The sequence below is a fragment of the Trematomus bernacchii genome, unplaced genomic scaffold, assembly GCF_902827165.1.
Source record: "Trematomus bernacchii unplaced genomic scaffold, fTreBer1.1, whole genome shotgun sequence".
Taxonomy (NCBI): Eukaryota; Metazoa; Chordata; class Actinopteri; order Perciformes; family Nototheniidae; genus Trematomus; species Trematomus bernacchii.
This window is the reverse complement of record NW_022987564.1, coordinates 7,266,574-7,283,953: the sequence shown is the minus strand read 5'-3', so window position 1 is coordinate 7,283,953 and position 17,380 is coordinate 7,266,574. Positions and strand designations below refer to the sequence as shown.

General features: G+C 42.1%; 2 protein-coding genes across 2 annotated transcripts; one reads left to right on the top strand and one right to left on the bottom strand.

The window, feature by feature from the left end:
• Nucleotides 1–405: 405 nt before the first annotated feature.
• Nucleotides 406–12,574, top strand: wasf2 (WASP family member 2). Its single transcript, XM_034124851.1, is given in 10 exon segments — nt 406–516; nt 2,337–2,500; nt 3,141–3,275; nt 3,504–3,657; nt 4,698–4,815; nt 6,040–6,161; nt 6,995–7,153; nt 7,537–7,621; nt 7,623–8,028; nt 11,257–12,574. Coding segments are annotated over 9 exon segments (1,470 nt in total). The 5' UTR covers nt 406–516; nt 2,337–2,367; the 3' UTR covers nt 11,415–12,574.
• Nucleotides 12,575–13,041: 467 nt separating this feature from the next.
• On the bottom strand, nt 13,042–14,638 carry gpr186 (G protein-coupled receptor 186). The gene has a single exon (XM_034125322.1). It carries the CDS (start codon nt 14,636–14,638, stop codon nt 13,646–13,648), a length of 993 nt encoding a protein of 330 aa, XP_033981213.1. The 3' UTR covers nt 13,042–13,645.
• Between the last annotated feature and the right edge of the window lie 2,742 nt (nt 14,639–17,380).

Here is a 17,380-nt window from a genome sequence, read left to right as displayed (position 1 = left end):
CTGGAGGCTTGATGGCTTCAAATCCCATAAACCGTGTGTACTTCCAGTTTAAGCTGTGGTGAAGGATGCACTTAACACCGAACAAGAAAGGCTCACGGGACATTATTATTTGTCCTCATAAGTGGTTTTCTCCACAATGAGCTCTTATGCATAATGGCCAATGCCAGTCATTCTTCGGACGCGTTCCAGCTCGCTGAAGCGCACGTAGGAATGTGTCTCTTCCCCACCCTTGGTTACGCAAATTACGGACAGATGTTGGCCACTAATCAGGGTGGAGTTGCGCTTTTTGCGTTGACATTTCCACATCCTGTTCTCAGCGAAAACAAATGACAGGCGCAGTAGCCAATCAGCTTTGAGGATCTCAGTCCCTCGTCCAATCAGAAGTTCTGAATCCCGGGACTTGAGGAATCTGTTTAGCTCGCCCATGTACTGTACCGCTTAACATTTTCTTGTGGAAATCTTGAGACCGGATAACAACCATTGTATAGAGAGAGTCTACAGTTGCCAATTTTGACGGTAAGTAAAGTATATTAAGTCGGTATTCTTCCCGTAAAGTGAGGGGGTTTGAACATACCTTTGTGTGGCTGTTTCTTCGAGATAAGGAGCGCCTACAAGTTACTTCCTGCTCTGACAAGGCCGAGATCCCAAATTTTAGCCCATTTTAGCTAATGTTGTGGGCGTAAAAGTGAACCGTTTATGCCTGAATGGTTCTCTAGTAGCGGCTTTTCACAATAATGTGCATTGTTTTCATACAAGGTATTACATATATTTAAACATTTTACATTTATCATTTCGATTTGTGAATTTGACAGAGAATGACTGTACGTTACTGACACATTGACCGCACAGCGCGGAGCTGTATGTGTGGTACAGCTGTAACCAGTTCCACTTTATCATTAATAACTAGATTAACCTGACCTTAAACTAAAGCATTCTCGGGTTGAAAACACGCATGACAAAAGGGCTGTCAACCCAAAGCAAAGTACAGATTTGAATACACCTAGTATTGCCATTTGCAGAGGTGGGAAGTAACTACATTAACTCAAGGTCTCTACTTAAGTCCAATTTTGAGGTACCATTTTATGCTACTTACTATACTGTACTCCGAGGTAAATAATGTCATTTTACTCCACTATGTTTATTTAACAGCTTTAGCACATTTTTAACAAATTGAATGTTTACAATTTAAGCTAGTGGACTAGGTTACTAAGTCACAAAAGAGTCAAATCATTTAAATATTTTACAAAAAGTCAATAAGTACTTTGTTTGTCTACAACAGTAAAATGCTACTTGATGCAACAATACTATCAAGAAATGTCACATATATTAATATAATTATATACACACATAAAGGCCATTTTCCTGCACAATGATTACTTTGACTTTTTTATCATTTAAATAGATTTTGCTGATAATAATTGTGTACTTTTACTTAAGTAAGATTTTGAAAGCAGGACCTTTACTTATTTTGAGAATAAGGTAATGATGTGGTGCTTTTACTCAAGTAAAGCATCTAAATACTTCTTCCATCACTGGCCATTTGTATCATGACCTCACTATTCTCTGTAGCCCCAGCATTAACATTAAATACTTGTAATTAGGGGAATAGGAAGCATTGCAGGGTATACTTACAGTAAGCTCAATTCTGCCTGCAGTCTGCAGTCTGCATATTTCTGAGCACCTATGGGAGTTGTCATTTTCTGAACAGATACCATGTAGCACTGTAGAGTTACTGCTTTGTGTGGGGAGTTTACTTTGTCACACACTGACTGCGATTTGTACGATATAATTATGAATATCGACACTGCTATAAGCCTAATGGTGTAGAAATCATACTGATATTACCATCGGCAACAATTGTATTTCTTTGTATGTTGACTTTTCTGGGTGGTGACACAAAAACTGGGTGTCAGCTGGATGTTTTCCGGGAGTAAGAGCGTGGCTTTTAGTTTTGCTTCTGCTTTAACTCTGTCTGGCTTGGGGTTTATTTATACATACGTGTCTTGGTCACGAGTGACTCATTTTGGGATAGAAATAACAATTATTTTCGCTATGAAGCCATCTATTTATTATCGTAAATCATGTTTTATTGAACCAACAAAAATTTAAAAAGCAGCGAATCGTTACATTTGAGATGCTGGGAACTGTCATGTTTGACACTTAATGGAAGGTGAATTGCTTGAAAATATGAATCCGATGAGCTCTAAAATATTTTAGATAAAGAGTTGGTATCGAAACTGCCTGTTATAGACGATGATATGTATTCGTGCTGTCTTTAAGTCACTTTTGTGTTGTATGTCTTTCCTTCAAATGACCCACCTCCTCTTACCCACCAGGGTTGGGCCCCACTTCCCACAAAACCCCACCATGCCTCTGGTAACGAGGAATATCGAGCCGCGGCATGTGTGCCGCCAGACCATCCCTGTCAACATCCGCAGTGAGCTGGAATGTGTCACCAATATCAGCTTGGCCAACATCATCCGCCAGCTGGGCAGCCTCAGTGAGTGTCTGCTGTGTGGGGTCGGGCATCATTATGTCATTAAAATATGATAATTTCCACATGTTGCAAATGTGTATGACATGTGTTTATTTGCACGTGTTTTATTTGAATGTAGTTCTGAATATGCATTGATTGTGCACGCGTAAAACCAATACTTCAAATGAAAAATTATTCATATATCAATTACTCACTACTTGTTAGCTTGAATTATGGGAACACATTTTTTTTCTTGCAGGCCTCCACGGTTAGAAAAATGTAAAAAAAATCTTGAATGACTTAAAGTAAATAGGGAGTGTGTGTAAATACAGCAAAACATTATCAAATAATCTGTTTACACACTCTCACTGCTTTTGAAGTATTATCCAACACTAACTAATGCAGTCATATTTACACTGGATCCCAAACACATGCATTTTGGTTTAAACCTTATTATTCAAAACTCTTCTTCATTGTCTGCCTCAGGCTTACGCAGCCGTGCTACTAGTTTGTGCGTAGACTGTTTCTGCAGAAGCATATGAGATAAAAAAAAGTGTTACTAATTCAAGGTTACATCGGCTAAGTATTTGATATACAAGGGATATTTTTCAAGGTGAAGTATTCCTTTAATGAATGAAAATAATGACGCTGTTTCTGTGTGTAGGTAAATATGCAGAGGATGTGTTCGGGGAGCTGTTTGTCCAGGCTGGAGCATTCGCAATCAGAGTCAATACACTGGGAGATCGAGTGGACCAACTGCAGGTTAAAGTCACCCAGCTGGACCCCAAAGAAGAGGAGGGTAAGGTCTCCCTCATGTTAATGCTACTTGTGTTACTGTTACTACTTCCTGTATATTACTGTCAGAGAAGTTCTTTATTTTGAATATGGTTAAATGAACATTAACATTTTCAGTTTATTTTTAAAACCAGTTTTACACGTCTCACGACTTTCCTATTAAAATACAATCTTACCCTTGAGCAAAATGAATATAATTAACTCTCTATTTCCTCGTCTGTTTCTCTCTCAGTGTCTCTGCAGGCCATCACTACCCGTAAGGCCTTCCGCAGCAGTCTGACCCAGGACCAGCAGCTGTTCACCAGGCCGTCCCTGCCGATGCCAGTCCAGGACACCTACGAGACCTGTAATCCACCGCCACCTCTCAACTACCTCAGCCAATACCGGTGAGGCTCAGCAGACTCACAGACTCCCCTCCATGGCTCATATTCACTCACTGAAGCATGCATGGATCATGAAGAACACGTGCATGCACATGTGCACACATTGAAACACATTTGCATGCTACATGTTGGTCATGACTATACATTATGTATTCTCGCCTCTCTAATGCATATGCATCAAGGAGCGGGAGGATTAGAACGTTTTTTTTTTATGCTTGAGATTTTAATTCTCTTGGCTATAATTTATGAGTGTGTTAGAATGTTAAAGGGGATTTGTTTTTACCCAGGCCTTATGGAAAGGAACATATAATAAGTGCTATGCCAGTTCGTGTAACATGCAACAATCAAACATAATGAAACCAACCTAAACTCAGATAACGTTGATAGCAAAAGGACTATATATGTTACATTACATATAAATATCCCTGCTTGTAAGTATAATAAGTATACAGAATTAAAGTAGCACTAATTAAGTTCTGTTGGGAGAACAAGAATGTTTTTTATATTGAGATGTTTTATTAGCTTTGCACCTCTCATGTGTATATACTTTCTCTTACAAATAACCATATGTCGGAACCCAGCTGATTAATATTCTTGATATCTTGAATGTTAATTGTGCATGAGGAAGTACGATTAATTAGAAACCAGAAAATAAGGGGCTTTGGGTGTTAGAGGGTGAAGACTGTTTAATCAGTTAGCACAGCAGTGGCATCAATAATAAGTAGCGTGAGTGTAAGCTCTTCCAATAATGTAGCAAAGACTTGTTCTGTGAAGTTTTTCGAACATAAATTGTATTATTTTATTCTCTACATAATAGGGACATTTAATTTTCTGCATACTCATTGGTATGTGCGAAAAGAAAATGACCTTTTTATTTTTGAGCTAAAAAGAGGAAGTGTTACGGTTTATAAATATATCGACCCATAAAGATAAATATCTTTCAGCGGACACTTGTGTTGTTTTATGTGTGTGGACGCAAGATAACATTAAGTGGAACTAAGACCTAAGTTTAGTTCTAATGTTTTGTAAATGGTTATCCACAGGGACGATGGGAAGGATGCCCTGAAGTTTTACACTGACCCCTCCTACTTCTTTGAACTGTGGAAGGAGAAGATGCTGCAGGACACCAAGGACATCATGAAGGAGAGACGCAAGCACAGAGTGAGACACAGTAACATCCTCATAAACACAACACCAGTAACACCACCGACACAGAGTGCTGCAGGGATGATGTGTTTTTGTCGACCAACTCGGAAGTTGGAATCCTTCTTGATCCCTCCACACATTAAAATGTTCACATTTAACACCACTTTCAAAGATTTCTGAAACGTTACTGCAATCACCAACAGTAAAGAGTGGGTTGTTCAGGCTATAAACGACGCCACAGTCACATGACTTCAGCGTGCCCTCCTTGTTCAGTGTGATGTCAACCTCTGTGGTCTCATTTAGCCTTATTTTAGAGACTTTAAAGCTTCACAAGTCTTGAGTGGGCATACCTACTGACATGTTATATGTCTTCAAACAAAACAAAAACATCTCGCAAGCATGTGTTAATCAGAGATCTAATTTCAGGCATGTAGCAAAATTACAACAATATAGACTTTAAAGGCACGGACACACCAGGCCGATTATCGGCGTCGGTGGGCGTCAGGCCAACGATGAGCGTCGACACGCCCTACTCAGATTGGTGTGTCCCGCACCGTCGGGTTTTTTCAGCCGGGCCGACGCCTTTTCGGCCGAAAATGTTGAATCGGCGGGCAGTCGGCAAAAGAAATCACTCTGATTGGCTGTTCAGCTAGCGAATCAGTGCATGAGAAGCGAAACGGAAGTGAGGGACCCAAACAAACTATTAAGAAGGCAAATCTGAGATTTCATTTAACTCCAGCTCTCGACACAGGTTCGGGAAAGCCCCATGAGCTTCTCGCTGTAGAGTGAAAATGGAACGCACACGCTATTTGTTGTTTGTTTATATCACGCAGTCTGTTCTTCTTCTCTCGGTTATCACGCAGTCTGTCTTCCGGTTGTTGCCTCTTTTGAATGACGAATACACACTACCGCCGCCTGCTGGTAAGGAGAGTTATTGCCACTCACGCATGCGCAGTTCGTACGTGCTTCTTGGCCGTCGGCTGAAGTCTTTGCGGTGTGTTCCAGTGCGACACATGGCCAAGACGCAGAGACGCAAGGCGACGCAACAGTCGGGGTCCGTCTGTGTCAGTTCTTTGTTGTCAGATTGGTGTGTCCGGGCCTTTAGACAAGGTTACAAGAAGTGCAACATCCTTACATAACTTATTCCTGAAGCACTCTTTGGGGTTGGAACAGGTGGACATTATTGGTCACATCGAATGAAAGTTGATGAATCTAACCCATCCTTTTCTTTCCGAGCAGAAGGAGAAGAAAGACCACCTGAACCAACGGACGCTCAATCCGCGAAAGATCAAGACCAGGAAAGACGAATGGGAGCGCCGTAAGATGGGGGAGGAGTTTGTGGAGCCGAAGAATGATTTGATGTAAGTTTAGAGATTGTGTGAAGTGAGCTGACACCCCCTCTCTTTGTGGATATTTGTTATCCCTGGGTGCACGTAGCTTTTGAAAGCATTTAAGCAGGAAGTAAAACAATTACTTGATGAATTCAGTATTTCTTTGTCTAATCAACACAGTAAAAGTACAGAATGGGCACTAACTAAATTCAACAAGCCCCCCATCTTATCAACAGATCTCCACACAGTGATAAGGCTGGCATGTCCTGTCTGGAAATGTTCTCAGGGGGTCGGGTCTCAATGGCAAATCACAGTAAACAAACGCATGAGTCACAGCGGGCCATAGGGCAGGGTTTTTTCTGCCGTGTGTTATTAATTCTTTAGTCAGTGTATTGCTTTTATAGAAATATAAGAAAAAGGAAATAACATGGACACAATTAAAGCAATAGTGCAATACATTTATTCATTATTTTCTAGTCTTCTGTTCTAGCACTATTTTTTTTATTTTAGCCGGTTAATCTTGTCTGAGTTAGTTAGTAAGCTTAACCTTGATCTTTTAGTCTCTCGACCTTAAAGCGAAGCCTGATAAGGAAAAAACTCAAAGATTTTCTGTCAAGCTCTTTAACTGAAGGACAAGCTAGCCTCCTCCTGCTGATACTGTACTTTATGCTACTTCAAAGCTGTGTAAGTCACACCACAAGTGTCAATGTCAGTATTCCTGTCTACTGCTTTTAATGCATTTGTATCATAGTCGCAGAAAAATATGCAAAAAGCCCAATTTGCTCCGTACATGCTACTATTTATGATTGAGTTGAACAGAAAACAATTTCGGACTGATAATGATGTCTTCAATTTGTTTTAAGGAATTCCTCTGAGGGTCTGAATGGCAGTATTGGATCTGGAGATGGCTTCAACTCTGAGAGCTTGGAGCAGAGCACCGGATCCTACGCCTGTGACCCCGACGCCCCTCTCTCTCCACCTGGCACCGATGACTTCCTCCCACCTCCACCTGCAGACATGGCGTAAGTAGCACGTTGCACAATTAGCCTGCACGCGCTCCCGCTCCTGCCAACATGTGCTGAACATACATGTGCAGCTGCAATCAGCTTTCAAATTATAAACCTACTGTTTCTTTACCTCCAGCTGAGAATGCAGCCGCAGAGAAACTTAAGCTCTGTAAAAACTTGACTTTCATTAAGTGTATTATGTCAACAGATTCGTATTAGGTTAGTTGAAAGCAATAATATGAAGTTTAACCTAATATTAAATAATATGTATTTAATATTATTGCTTTCAACTAACAGTAATGTGAAACCTGTTGACATAAAATATTTCATTAAAGTCAACGTTTCAGTTTTTATTTTTTATTTGAACTTTTCCTTTTTCCAACTCCCACTCCTTGCAGGTATAATGACGGAGGCTACGGAGCACCGAGCCAGAATCGTGTCAGCGTGCTGAGTCCAAGCCACCCACCTCCTGCCCCCCCCCATGACCTCTCCACCTCCAAACTCTCGCCCCAACCTCTCCCCTCCCCCTGCACCCCCTCCCCCTCCTCCACCCTCTGGCTTCGGGGCTCCCCCACCTCCCCCTGGTTTTGAGGCCCCACCTTCTCCTCCTCCGCTCTCCTCCTCTGCCTATCCCTCCCCACCTGCTCCCCCTCCTCCACCCTTTATGTCCATTGGTGCTCCTCCTCCTCCTCCACCACCTATGCCTGTAGGTGTTGGAGGTCCTCCACCTCCTCCTCCTCCTCCACCTCCCCCTGGGCCTCCTCCCTCATCCTTTGACCGCTCTGCAGCTTCCCATCCTCCCTCTGCTGGTGGGGGTCAGTCCAGCTCGGCTCCCAAAGCTGAGCCGGAGGATGATACTCGCAACGACCTGCTGCAGGCCATCCGGCAGGGTAAGACTGAGTTTCCTTTGGGAAGTTGTACTTGTTGTTGTTATTTAGCCTTTATTTATACAGGTGAATCTCATTGAGACACAAGGTCTCATTCTCAAGAGAGACCTGTTCAGTGTACACCACCACACAAAGTTACAGACAGGACACTAAACACAGAGGCAACAATCAAATCAAACATCGTAAAAAGTAGTCAGATATTGCAGGTGCAAACACCCACAGAAGATTTCTCCCGCTTTTTTCAAATGAGTTTAGAATCTGTGATGGGTATCAAACTGGTCAGCTTAAAGGGGACCTATCATGCAAAATGCACTTTTGTACGTCTTTTATACATGAATATGTGTCCCCGGTGTTCCAGGGAACTCACCAAGTGTCAGAAAACACAACCCTCTCTATTTTCCTCCATACCCAAATCTCTAAAAAAGGGGCTGCAACGGATCTGATAAAAACTGATCCAGATTTGAACACTGTCCTGACGTCAGGACGGTGGCGCTACGGCTATTGGGCCAACTCCACCAATCAGGAGGAGACAGCCACGGCCATTGCCGTTCGAAAGCGCTGGAGACGCTGTAGTACATATGCCAGGCCAGTAGGTGGTGCTGTTCTCACTGAATCTGCCCTTGCAAAAACAGAGCTAAAAAATGTAAAATTAAGCAAAATGAGGCATGGCTGAAATGCATGATCTGTTTGGTATTTTGAAAAACAAAAAGTATAAATATGCCTTATATAGGTATGGTCCTATACTATATTATTCAAATATAGCATGATAGGTCCACTTTAAGTTCCTGCTGAAGTGTGTTCCAGGTCAGAGGGGGCAGAGTATGATATGGCTTTTTTCCCAAGCACCGTGCGTACTGAGGGGACGGACAGAGTGATGTCATTTTGAGATCGTAGGCTATAGCTGTACTGTTTGTGTGATATCTAAGTGGATATGTAGAGGGGCAGCAGTCCAAGCATAGCGGTATAGATGAGTTTGTACCAGTGCAGTGACCTGCGCATTGATAGTGATGTCCAGTTGACTAAAGAGTACAGCGTGCAATGGTGTGTGAGGGGTTTACAGTTGGTTATGAACCTCAGAGCCCCATGGTAGACAGCGTCCAGCAGATGAAGGGAGTGAGCTGAGGCGTTCATGTACACAACATCCCCGTAGTCCAAGAGCGGCAACAATGTGGCAGCTACAAGCCGTTTCCTCGCACTTGTGGAGAAGCAGGCCTTGTTTCTAAAAACGAATCCCAGTTTTACTTTCAGTTTCCTGAAGAGATTGTCAATATGAGGTTTAAAGCAGAGGTTTCCAGGTGTTAACAGCTTCAATGGGGTTATGCTGTGCAGACATGATGCAGGGAAGAACAGCTGGTAACTTTTTCATATTTGAAAACAACATGACTTTTGTCTTGTCTGAATTTAACACCAACCTGAGGTGGAACAGATGTGACTGAAAAGTGTCAAAAGCAGACGTTCAAATGCAAGGGCAACAGTATAGAACAGTATCATCTGCATATAGATGTACAGAGGCATCAATATTTTTGACCCACATCATTTATATAAATTGTAAAAAGGGTCGGTCCTTAAGAAGTTTAGGTTCTGCCGGCTGTGGAGCTTGGGATGGATACATTTATTCACGTATAGCAATAACGCGTATTCATGGGATGCACGCGTGTCCTCGTTTCCATTGTCTCTGCAAGCCTACTATTCCCTATTTCCTTTACTCCTTACAGCGCATTTAAGGAATTGTGAAATGGCTTGCCTCAATCGATTGATTTCTAGGTCAAGTGATTGAGGATAGGGAATTTGGGGGCTGCGATTTTATAATTTAAAAACACAACATCTTACATCCTCAGACTGATTCCCTTGACCTTGATGGAAAACATAATTAGGTCGAGAGCATTTCTGAAGGTAAAATCATAAGGACTTGGGAAAAGACTAAGAAGAAAAACCTCCAAACTACACAATAGCAAACGCTAAAGATTTGTTTTAAGCGACTGTCTTTGTTACATATAGAAGTACAGTTGCTAGATCGATGCTGTTCAATCAAGTGAGGATTCCTGTCCATAATAGATCACGCCCTCAAAAAAGGCTGTTTCCAATCTATCCATAGGGCTTCATTCAACTGTGCCATGGCATTATCTCCTTTGCTTTGGACAAAGATGGTTTAGTGTGTTCTATGGTAAATATGATAGGAAACGAAGGCTTGAAGCACCTTTGCTTTTCATTTAGAGAATTCAACCAGCTCATATCATAGGGATATTGGGATGAACCCCTCGATTACTGCTTTTCTTTCTTGACTTTGCAGCCAGCTCTGAATAAGTGGAATATTGCTGCATGTTTGGACGTGCATGATGTACTAACAGAGACCCAATTGTAAAAACTCTAAAGCGCTTCTAGTGAAATAAAACTCAACAAACCTTAAATCAGGGGTGTCAAACTCAAGGCCCGGGGGCCAAATCCGGCCCGCGACTTCATTTTATGTGGCCCGCAAGAGCTTGCAAAGAATATAATATACAATACCATTGTATCGTCATATGTACATAGCTACAGTGTAGTTATGACAATGACATTCTTAGGTCACAGGCTCCTCCAACAGTGCAACACAATAAAACAGATACAATTGTGCAAGTAAATAAAATAAAATATAATATAATAGAAATAGTGCAGAATAGTCTATATACAAGTAATTGGAATATTGATATATATAAGTTGCAAACAGATTAATGTGATGGATGTTCTTTCAAAAGTTTTGATGTAATTGTTGAATATTTGCTTTCAATTATGTGCCCTAGACTTCTGCTTTCAGACGTAGTTATTTATGAAGTTATTACCAGGACTGATAATAATCCAATGCAGAGCCAATAATATAATAAAATACATTATATAATATATATTATATATTTATATATGTATATTTATATAGTCTTAAAGTTGCAACCGGCCCTTTGAGTGCAACCATAATGCTAATGTGGCCCGCGATGAAATTGAGTTTGACACCCCTGCCTTAAATACATTTAAAATTATAATTGTCTCTTTTTTTTTGGTTCTACTTTGATCTAAATATAAGGGAACTACTTACAACTGTCACCTCTTGAGTATGAAAGACACCTTTTGTTTAATATGTCAGCAAGCAAATGAGTCCTCATAGTAGCATTCATTAAGATAAAAATAGGAACATGAAGAGAGATGGCCCTTCTGCTGTTGTCAGGCTCTCACTCTCTCTGTCCTCACTTGCTCCCTCTTTAGGTTTCAACCTGCGTAAGACGGAGGCGCAGCGTGAGCAGGAGAAGAGGGATCACTCTAACAACGATGTGGCCGCCATCCTGTCCCGTCGTATCGCTGTCGAGTGCAGTGACAGCGAGGATGACTCCTCAGAGTTTGACGATGACAATTGGTCAGACTGATCATCCTCTCTTTTCCTCCTTCACTAGCCACTTCACTCTCCTCAGCCTTGAAACAACCTCCTTGTATTTACGTTGTCATTACATTCAGTGAAGCAGAGGTCCATGTTCTGTGTCGGTCAGATTTTCAGTATGTACAAGTGACCTATTACAAATCACATTCCTTAATCATGTATTTCTATTTATCCCCAATTATTCCTATCAGAGGTGCAAAAGTCCAAAGATTGAGAAATGTGTGTGTGCCTGGTTTTGTCTTTCGTCACTGCTTTCTGTCACACGGCGCTGTTGTTAATGTGAGAGTTGTGACGAGGCTCACGACTCTCTGCCGAGTCCGTGCGTAAACACATCACCTCCGTCTTCTCTTATTATGAGCCCTCTGCTTCGGGCAAAATGTCAGATTTGATCCGCTTTACAGCAAAGGATAACGGAGGTAGTACACACACCTCGCGCAGCCTCTTCCACACACAGTATTTCTATGTACTCTGTTAAAAGACAAAACATATTTGCCCAATCGTCTATCATATAATATAGATGTAAAGTTTATATTACATATTGAATCATATGAGCTAACGATAATTGATGCAATCCTTTTATATCCCCATTTTTGTATCACTTTTCCTTTCCTCACTTTTTGTATTCAGACAACAATTCGCGTGCAAATGAGACATTGTTCAAGGTTATCAACAGATTCATAGATTAATTATTCAGTGTGATGGGGGGGGGGGGGAGCAGTGGCTCAGGGCCGACACCTGGGGTCTGTGATGATGATCACGCTGAACATATGTAGACCTTTTACACACACATGATTCATTCTGTATCCGCTTTGTTTTTCTTCTTGCTTACGTTCTTTTCTGGGGATCAACTAGGCTCTGATGTTTTAATCACTGTTTTTGTCTGATAAGTGCCTTTTTTTTATACTGCATCTCGGTGTCAGTGCAGCTTTATTTTGTTTATCCACACTGGTCACTGATCTGCTTCTTCCATTTGTATTATCAGCTGTCGTTAATGAGTCAGATGTAGAACAGACTGATGTTTAGTAAGTGCCTCTTATTTTAAATGTGCCTGTGATGAAGCACAATCACACCGCATGCTTTGCCAAAGCTTCTCCTGCCTTGAATTTCCAAATGATTATAGTTATTTCAATAAAGATGGAGTGAATTGCAGTAATTGTTTAGTCTTCTTTCCTGCGAGAATGATTACTGTGTATGCTTTGATGTGAATAACAAGTTACCAAGAATGTCGAGCCTAGGGATAAAACTCATGCTTTATCCATGACTCATCTTCTTCACATCAGCAGTGGACACCTTTTGTGCCCAGTGCTGACTGTAGTGAGTGAGAACATGAATCAATTGGATTCAACTTTAGAAAACGAGTAGGAGGAGAGAAAACCTCTTGCGTAATCACTTCATCCTCATACCAAGGCTGCTTTGTAGGTTTTTTTTTAAAAGAACGCAGTGGATGCAGAGTGATGGTAATGATGTTGAAGATTGCTTAAGCCACCAAATAATTTAAGATACAGGAATAGAGAGCAGCAGTCTGAGCCTTGTTGAGTTAAAGGGTGAGAGATAGAGAGAGACAAACTCTAAAAGCCTCGGTAGCGGTAAAAGAAAAGAGTGCTGACATCGCCAAGTAGAAAAAAAAGCATATTTATTATTCATCGGTATAAAATATTCATTCATTTCAAAAAGGCTGTGCAACACGAACATATGGTCAGTACCTTTTCAAAGTGCCTTTGACAGCATGTGCAAAATAGAATCTCAAAGATCTAGAACATTTTGTTTTCTAGACATTCAAGTAAATACAATTTGGCTTTTGCTCACATGTCATTACACTGTAACAGGCTTACATTTAAAACCAATCCCTTCCTCCCGCCATAAAGTGCCAATGGTGATTAAATCCACTTTCTATGAGTGGGGGTATACCATATTAAGCATCCCTGTGATTGTTTCAGTGGAGCTACAATTGACTGAGAATGAGGCACAAAGTACAAACAAGACAGTACGTTTAGTCTGTAGTCCAAAAATGTCTGCCAACCAGGACAGGCCAGAACATTCTGATTTGCAGAGGAGGAACTTTATCTCTCTGAGAAGTGCTGTGTGTGTGTGTGTGTGTGTGTGTGTGAGCGAGACTTCATGTTCTGGATGATGGTCAATGCAGCTATCTTGGCACACAAACAGTGATATGTCTGGCATAGATTGTGTGGTGCTTTGAGTCCCATGGTGAGGTTTGGCAGTCTACACATCGGCAGGGTAGTTTGTGTGTGTGTTTTGTGTGTATCTGTGCGGGCAGCAGGCCTGGAGCAGCACCTTGCGAATGTCTTTGTTTCTCAGACTGTAGAGGATCGGGTTCAGCAGCGAGCTGCCCGCCGCTGGCACCAAAGTGGCATAGGTGTACAGAGGAGGGCTGGACGCGTCCCCCAGCAGCCCCCAGAGGGAGAAGGGCATCCAGCAGCCCACAAACACACTGAGCACCAGGATCAGTCGAGAGAAGCCCCTCCCACTGCTGTGTTTGCTTGCATACGAGTGGTTGGCAGGGAGGAAGTGCCTCTGGGTGGCTATGGCGTGGGCGTGCCGCCTCGCCACACGGCAGATCCCAGCGTACAATTGTAGGGTTATCATAACAACCACCAGGAAGCCACCGCACAGCAGCGACAGGTAAGTCCGGGTCAGAGGTCGTGCTACAGAACAGGAGTTTGGCATACCCAGACAGTGCCATCCCATCGCAGGCCCCGCCCCGATGATGCACGCCCCCACCCAGACCAGCAGCAGCAGGATGGCGGCTCTGTTACGTGATTGGCTCGACCCATAGGTGAGGGCGTTGCTTAGAGACAGGTATCGGTCCAAAGCGACACCCATCAGGCTACAGAGAGAGGCAGTCAGGGATGTCACCAGTAGTCCTGAGGTTATCAATTCTGACCAATCACTGGGCTCCACGCAGAACAGGAAGAGGAAGTGCAAGATCAGAGCAACGCCCGCCAGGAGATCAGCCAATCCGAGGCTAGCGAGCAGCAGGAAAACGGGGGCGCGAAGAGAAGGTGTGGCCAGGATGGTGGTGACAACTATGGCATTTTCTGTGGCAATGAGAGTTCCTGAAATACACAGGGCCACGCCCCACACGGTGAGGGGTGGGACTTCATATTCAGGTGAGCTTTCAAGTTTGTCCAGTGGGAAGAAGGGGTCTGAACCTGAGGACTCATCCCAGCCCAGGTCAGACGCGTTCAGGATCATGGCTTCTCAGCAGTCACACGGACAACCTGAGAGAAAAAAAGCAGAACAATGTTTTCATTAGCTCTAATGGGTCATTAGCATATCCATCTGTCCAGTAAAATGGCTTTCCTCAACCAGAAGCTGTGGTTTTCTGCCTTTAGAGGCCGGATGTGGCATCTACAGCAGAAAAGGACTTAATGATTTAAGATGTTATATTGTTGTTATCTTGAGCTGTTAATCTACAAAATAGATTATCACTATAGTGCATTAAGATGTATTTAAGGTTGTCATGCTCCCATTACTTGTAATGTTACAATGTTGTTTAGTATTGGGTATTTTATTATAAAGGGGCAGTACAGATGTATTATTATTATTTATTAAAAATGACACACAAAAAAAACCTAGCCTTTAGCGTGCAATTGAAAAATGAACATCGAAAGAACTTGAACAAGACATTTAAAATGAAAAAGCCCCATTCTATCCTTTTAAAATGAGCCATCTCAAATTGAATTTCTTAGATAACTGACCCACCAGCACAATACAAATGTGTTTATTTAAAAATAATTGTATTTATTCTGCTACTGAAATGTAAGTGACGTCATTATAGTCGTGCGGGAAGCCACGCAAATCATAGTCAATCGTGAAGTCAAATATGTAGGCTTAATTCAACTTGATGAATAGAGTTATCAAAACATGAATGCACCATTAGGCTGCATTGATTAAACTATCATTCATGTTTTTTCTGAATCGGAGCTGTTACCGGCTTCGACCCTTGGTTTTTATCCTGCGCACGTTTCAGGTGCTTCCAGCCATCTTAAATATATATGTATTTGTGTCTGGTTAAAATTGAATCTGTAAACTCTCTTCCAGATGACGATGGTGAGCTAGATTGTGAGGGTTTCCCTTTTTGGTAATATCCAAATATGATGTTTAACTGAACTGTGTAAACCTCTGGCGGATTACATGCAGTCTTCATGAATGAGAAAGCCTGTGCTCTTCATTAGGCTATTTTAAGATTTGCAAGGTTACGATGCCTCTCTTATCAGCTTGTTCTTTAGCGTCTATCAACGTGTACTGAAAGAAAATACCACAAGCTATTTATACAATTGAAAGATTATTCTTTGCTTATGCAGGAGTTTTTTTTTTAAATGAATCAGGAATGTCTCATCCTCCCTCTCGCATCTCAGTAAGGAGGTATATCCCACGTACTGGTGCGGAGGACCCTGTTGTATAATACACTTGCAGGTCCATTGCACAGCAGAGGATGTCCCCGACACACGATCATGCATAACACATACAGGTATACATGAATTTAAGAAATTAATCTCACCTTGTTAACGCGATTCCTTGATTATTTTGTAAGAGTTTTTTAAAAAACGTGCTCTCCTCTTATCAGACCCAAGGCAGATGATGGAGATGTGGGGATGCTGTCCGCGGAGATGCTCGGTTCCAGTCTAAAAAAGGAGAAACGTCCTGCTCCGGGCTCCTGTCTTCATCAAAGTTCTGCAAAACTCAGTCTCTTGCATCTCCTTTTCTTCAATCTCTCCTGGGCGCTTACGGGAGGCAGAATGGATGCTCTTGCGCGCGGACTCTACCACAAGAGAGCCTGTCTGACGTCAGTGACTGGGAGGCTCGACCAATGAGGTGCCGGAATTGAGGATGCGGGGTGATTGGGGAGGGGGCTGTATAGGGAGTAATTTCATTCAGAAAAATGCGGCATCCCGGTTGCTCCTCCCACTGCGGTCCACTCTCAATTCTTGTAAATAATGATCAATACACCCCCCCTTCCTTCCCCTCCAGTACACACACGGATTTTCTCAATAAGACCCTGGGGAAGGGTTGATTGAGACGGTATTGTTTCATGTTGGGCAGGGCTGAGCGGTGCATGGGCATTGGGAACAGAGCTCAGGGCTTGGCGCTGTCCACGGTGCTGAAACCTTCAGGATGAGTCATGGGGAGATGTCTTGCAGAGCATCAATAAGCTGTGTGAAATGGACACTTTAGACGACACTATCCACCTCTATGAATGAATAAGCACAAACATGCACCTTTCCCACATCTAGAACCTTGCTAAACTGATTTTGACCTACTAATATTAATATCATTTAAAGCAGTGATGTTGATAGTATTGCTGCATTTGGAGTTTATTTTCAGGGATGGGCAGAAACAACAGTCTATGTTATCATTCATTCATTTTAATACAAAATTAGAAAAAACAGAAGCTTCCACATTGATCATAGAATTTAACAATCATCTCTCTGACACTATTTATTATTTATGAAAATGGTGTATGAATAATACAAAGAACAAGTATATATAATAATAATAATAATAATAATAATAGCTCTTAAATCATTTTTGAAATATTCTCTGTGCCTGAATGCATGTGTAAAGATGAGGATGGAAAAGTGTTTCTGACAAAAATACAAAAACAGGAATGGCTTTTATTGTACTTGTTGTATTAAGTTCTCTTTTCTTTCGCACACCTTGACATAGAAAGACCCCCCTGTCTACCCACAGTTATTTAACAGCAGGGAGCACAAGGCTTCCCCAGCTTGGTAGTGCGCGTGGGTGCTGCAAGAAGGGCTTTACGGTTGTCTGCGTGGTCGCGCATATCAATGCGTTTACTGGGGGAATCTCGTCCTTCTCGAGCCATATTAGGAAACACTTCCTGCCAAATCCCTCCTCCTACGTCATTTAGTGCAATAGTTGTCACCTACCAAAAAAAATATTGGGCAAATTATGAGGAGCAAGACCTACTAT

Excerpts from the sequence above, each read along its gene's own strand:
- gpr186 (XM_034125322.1), bottom strand. The coding sequence starts at position 14,638 with ATGATCCTGAACGCGTCTGACCTGGGCTGGGATGAGTCCTCAGGTTCA.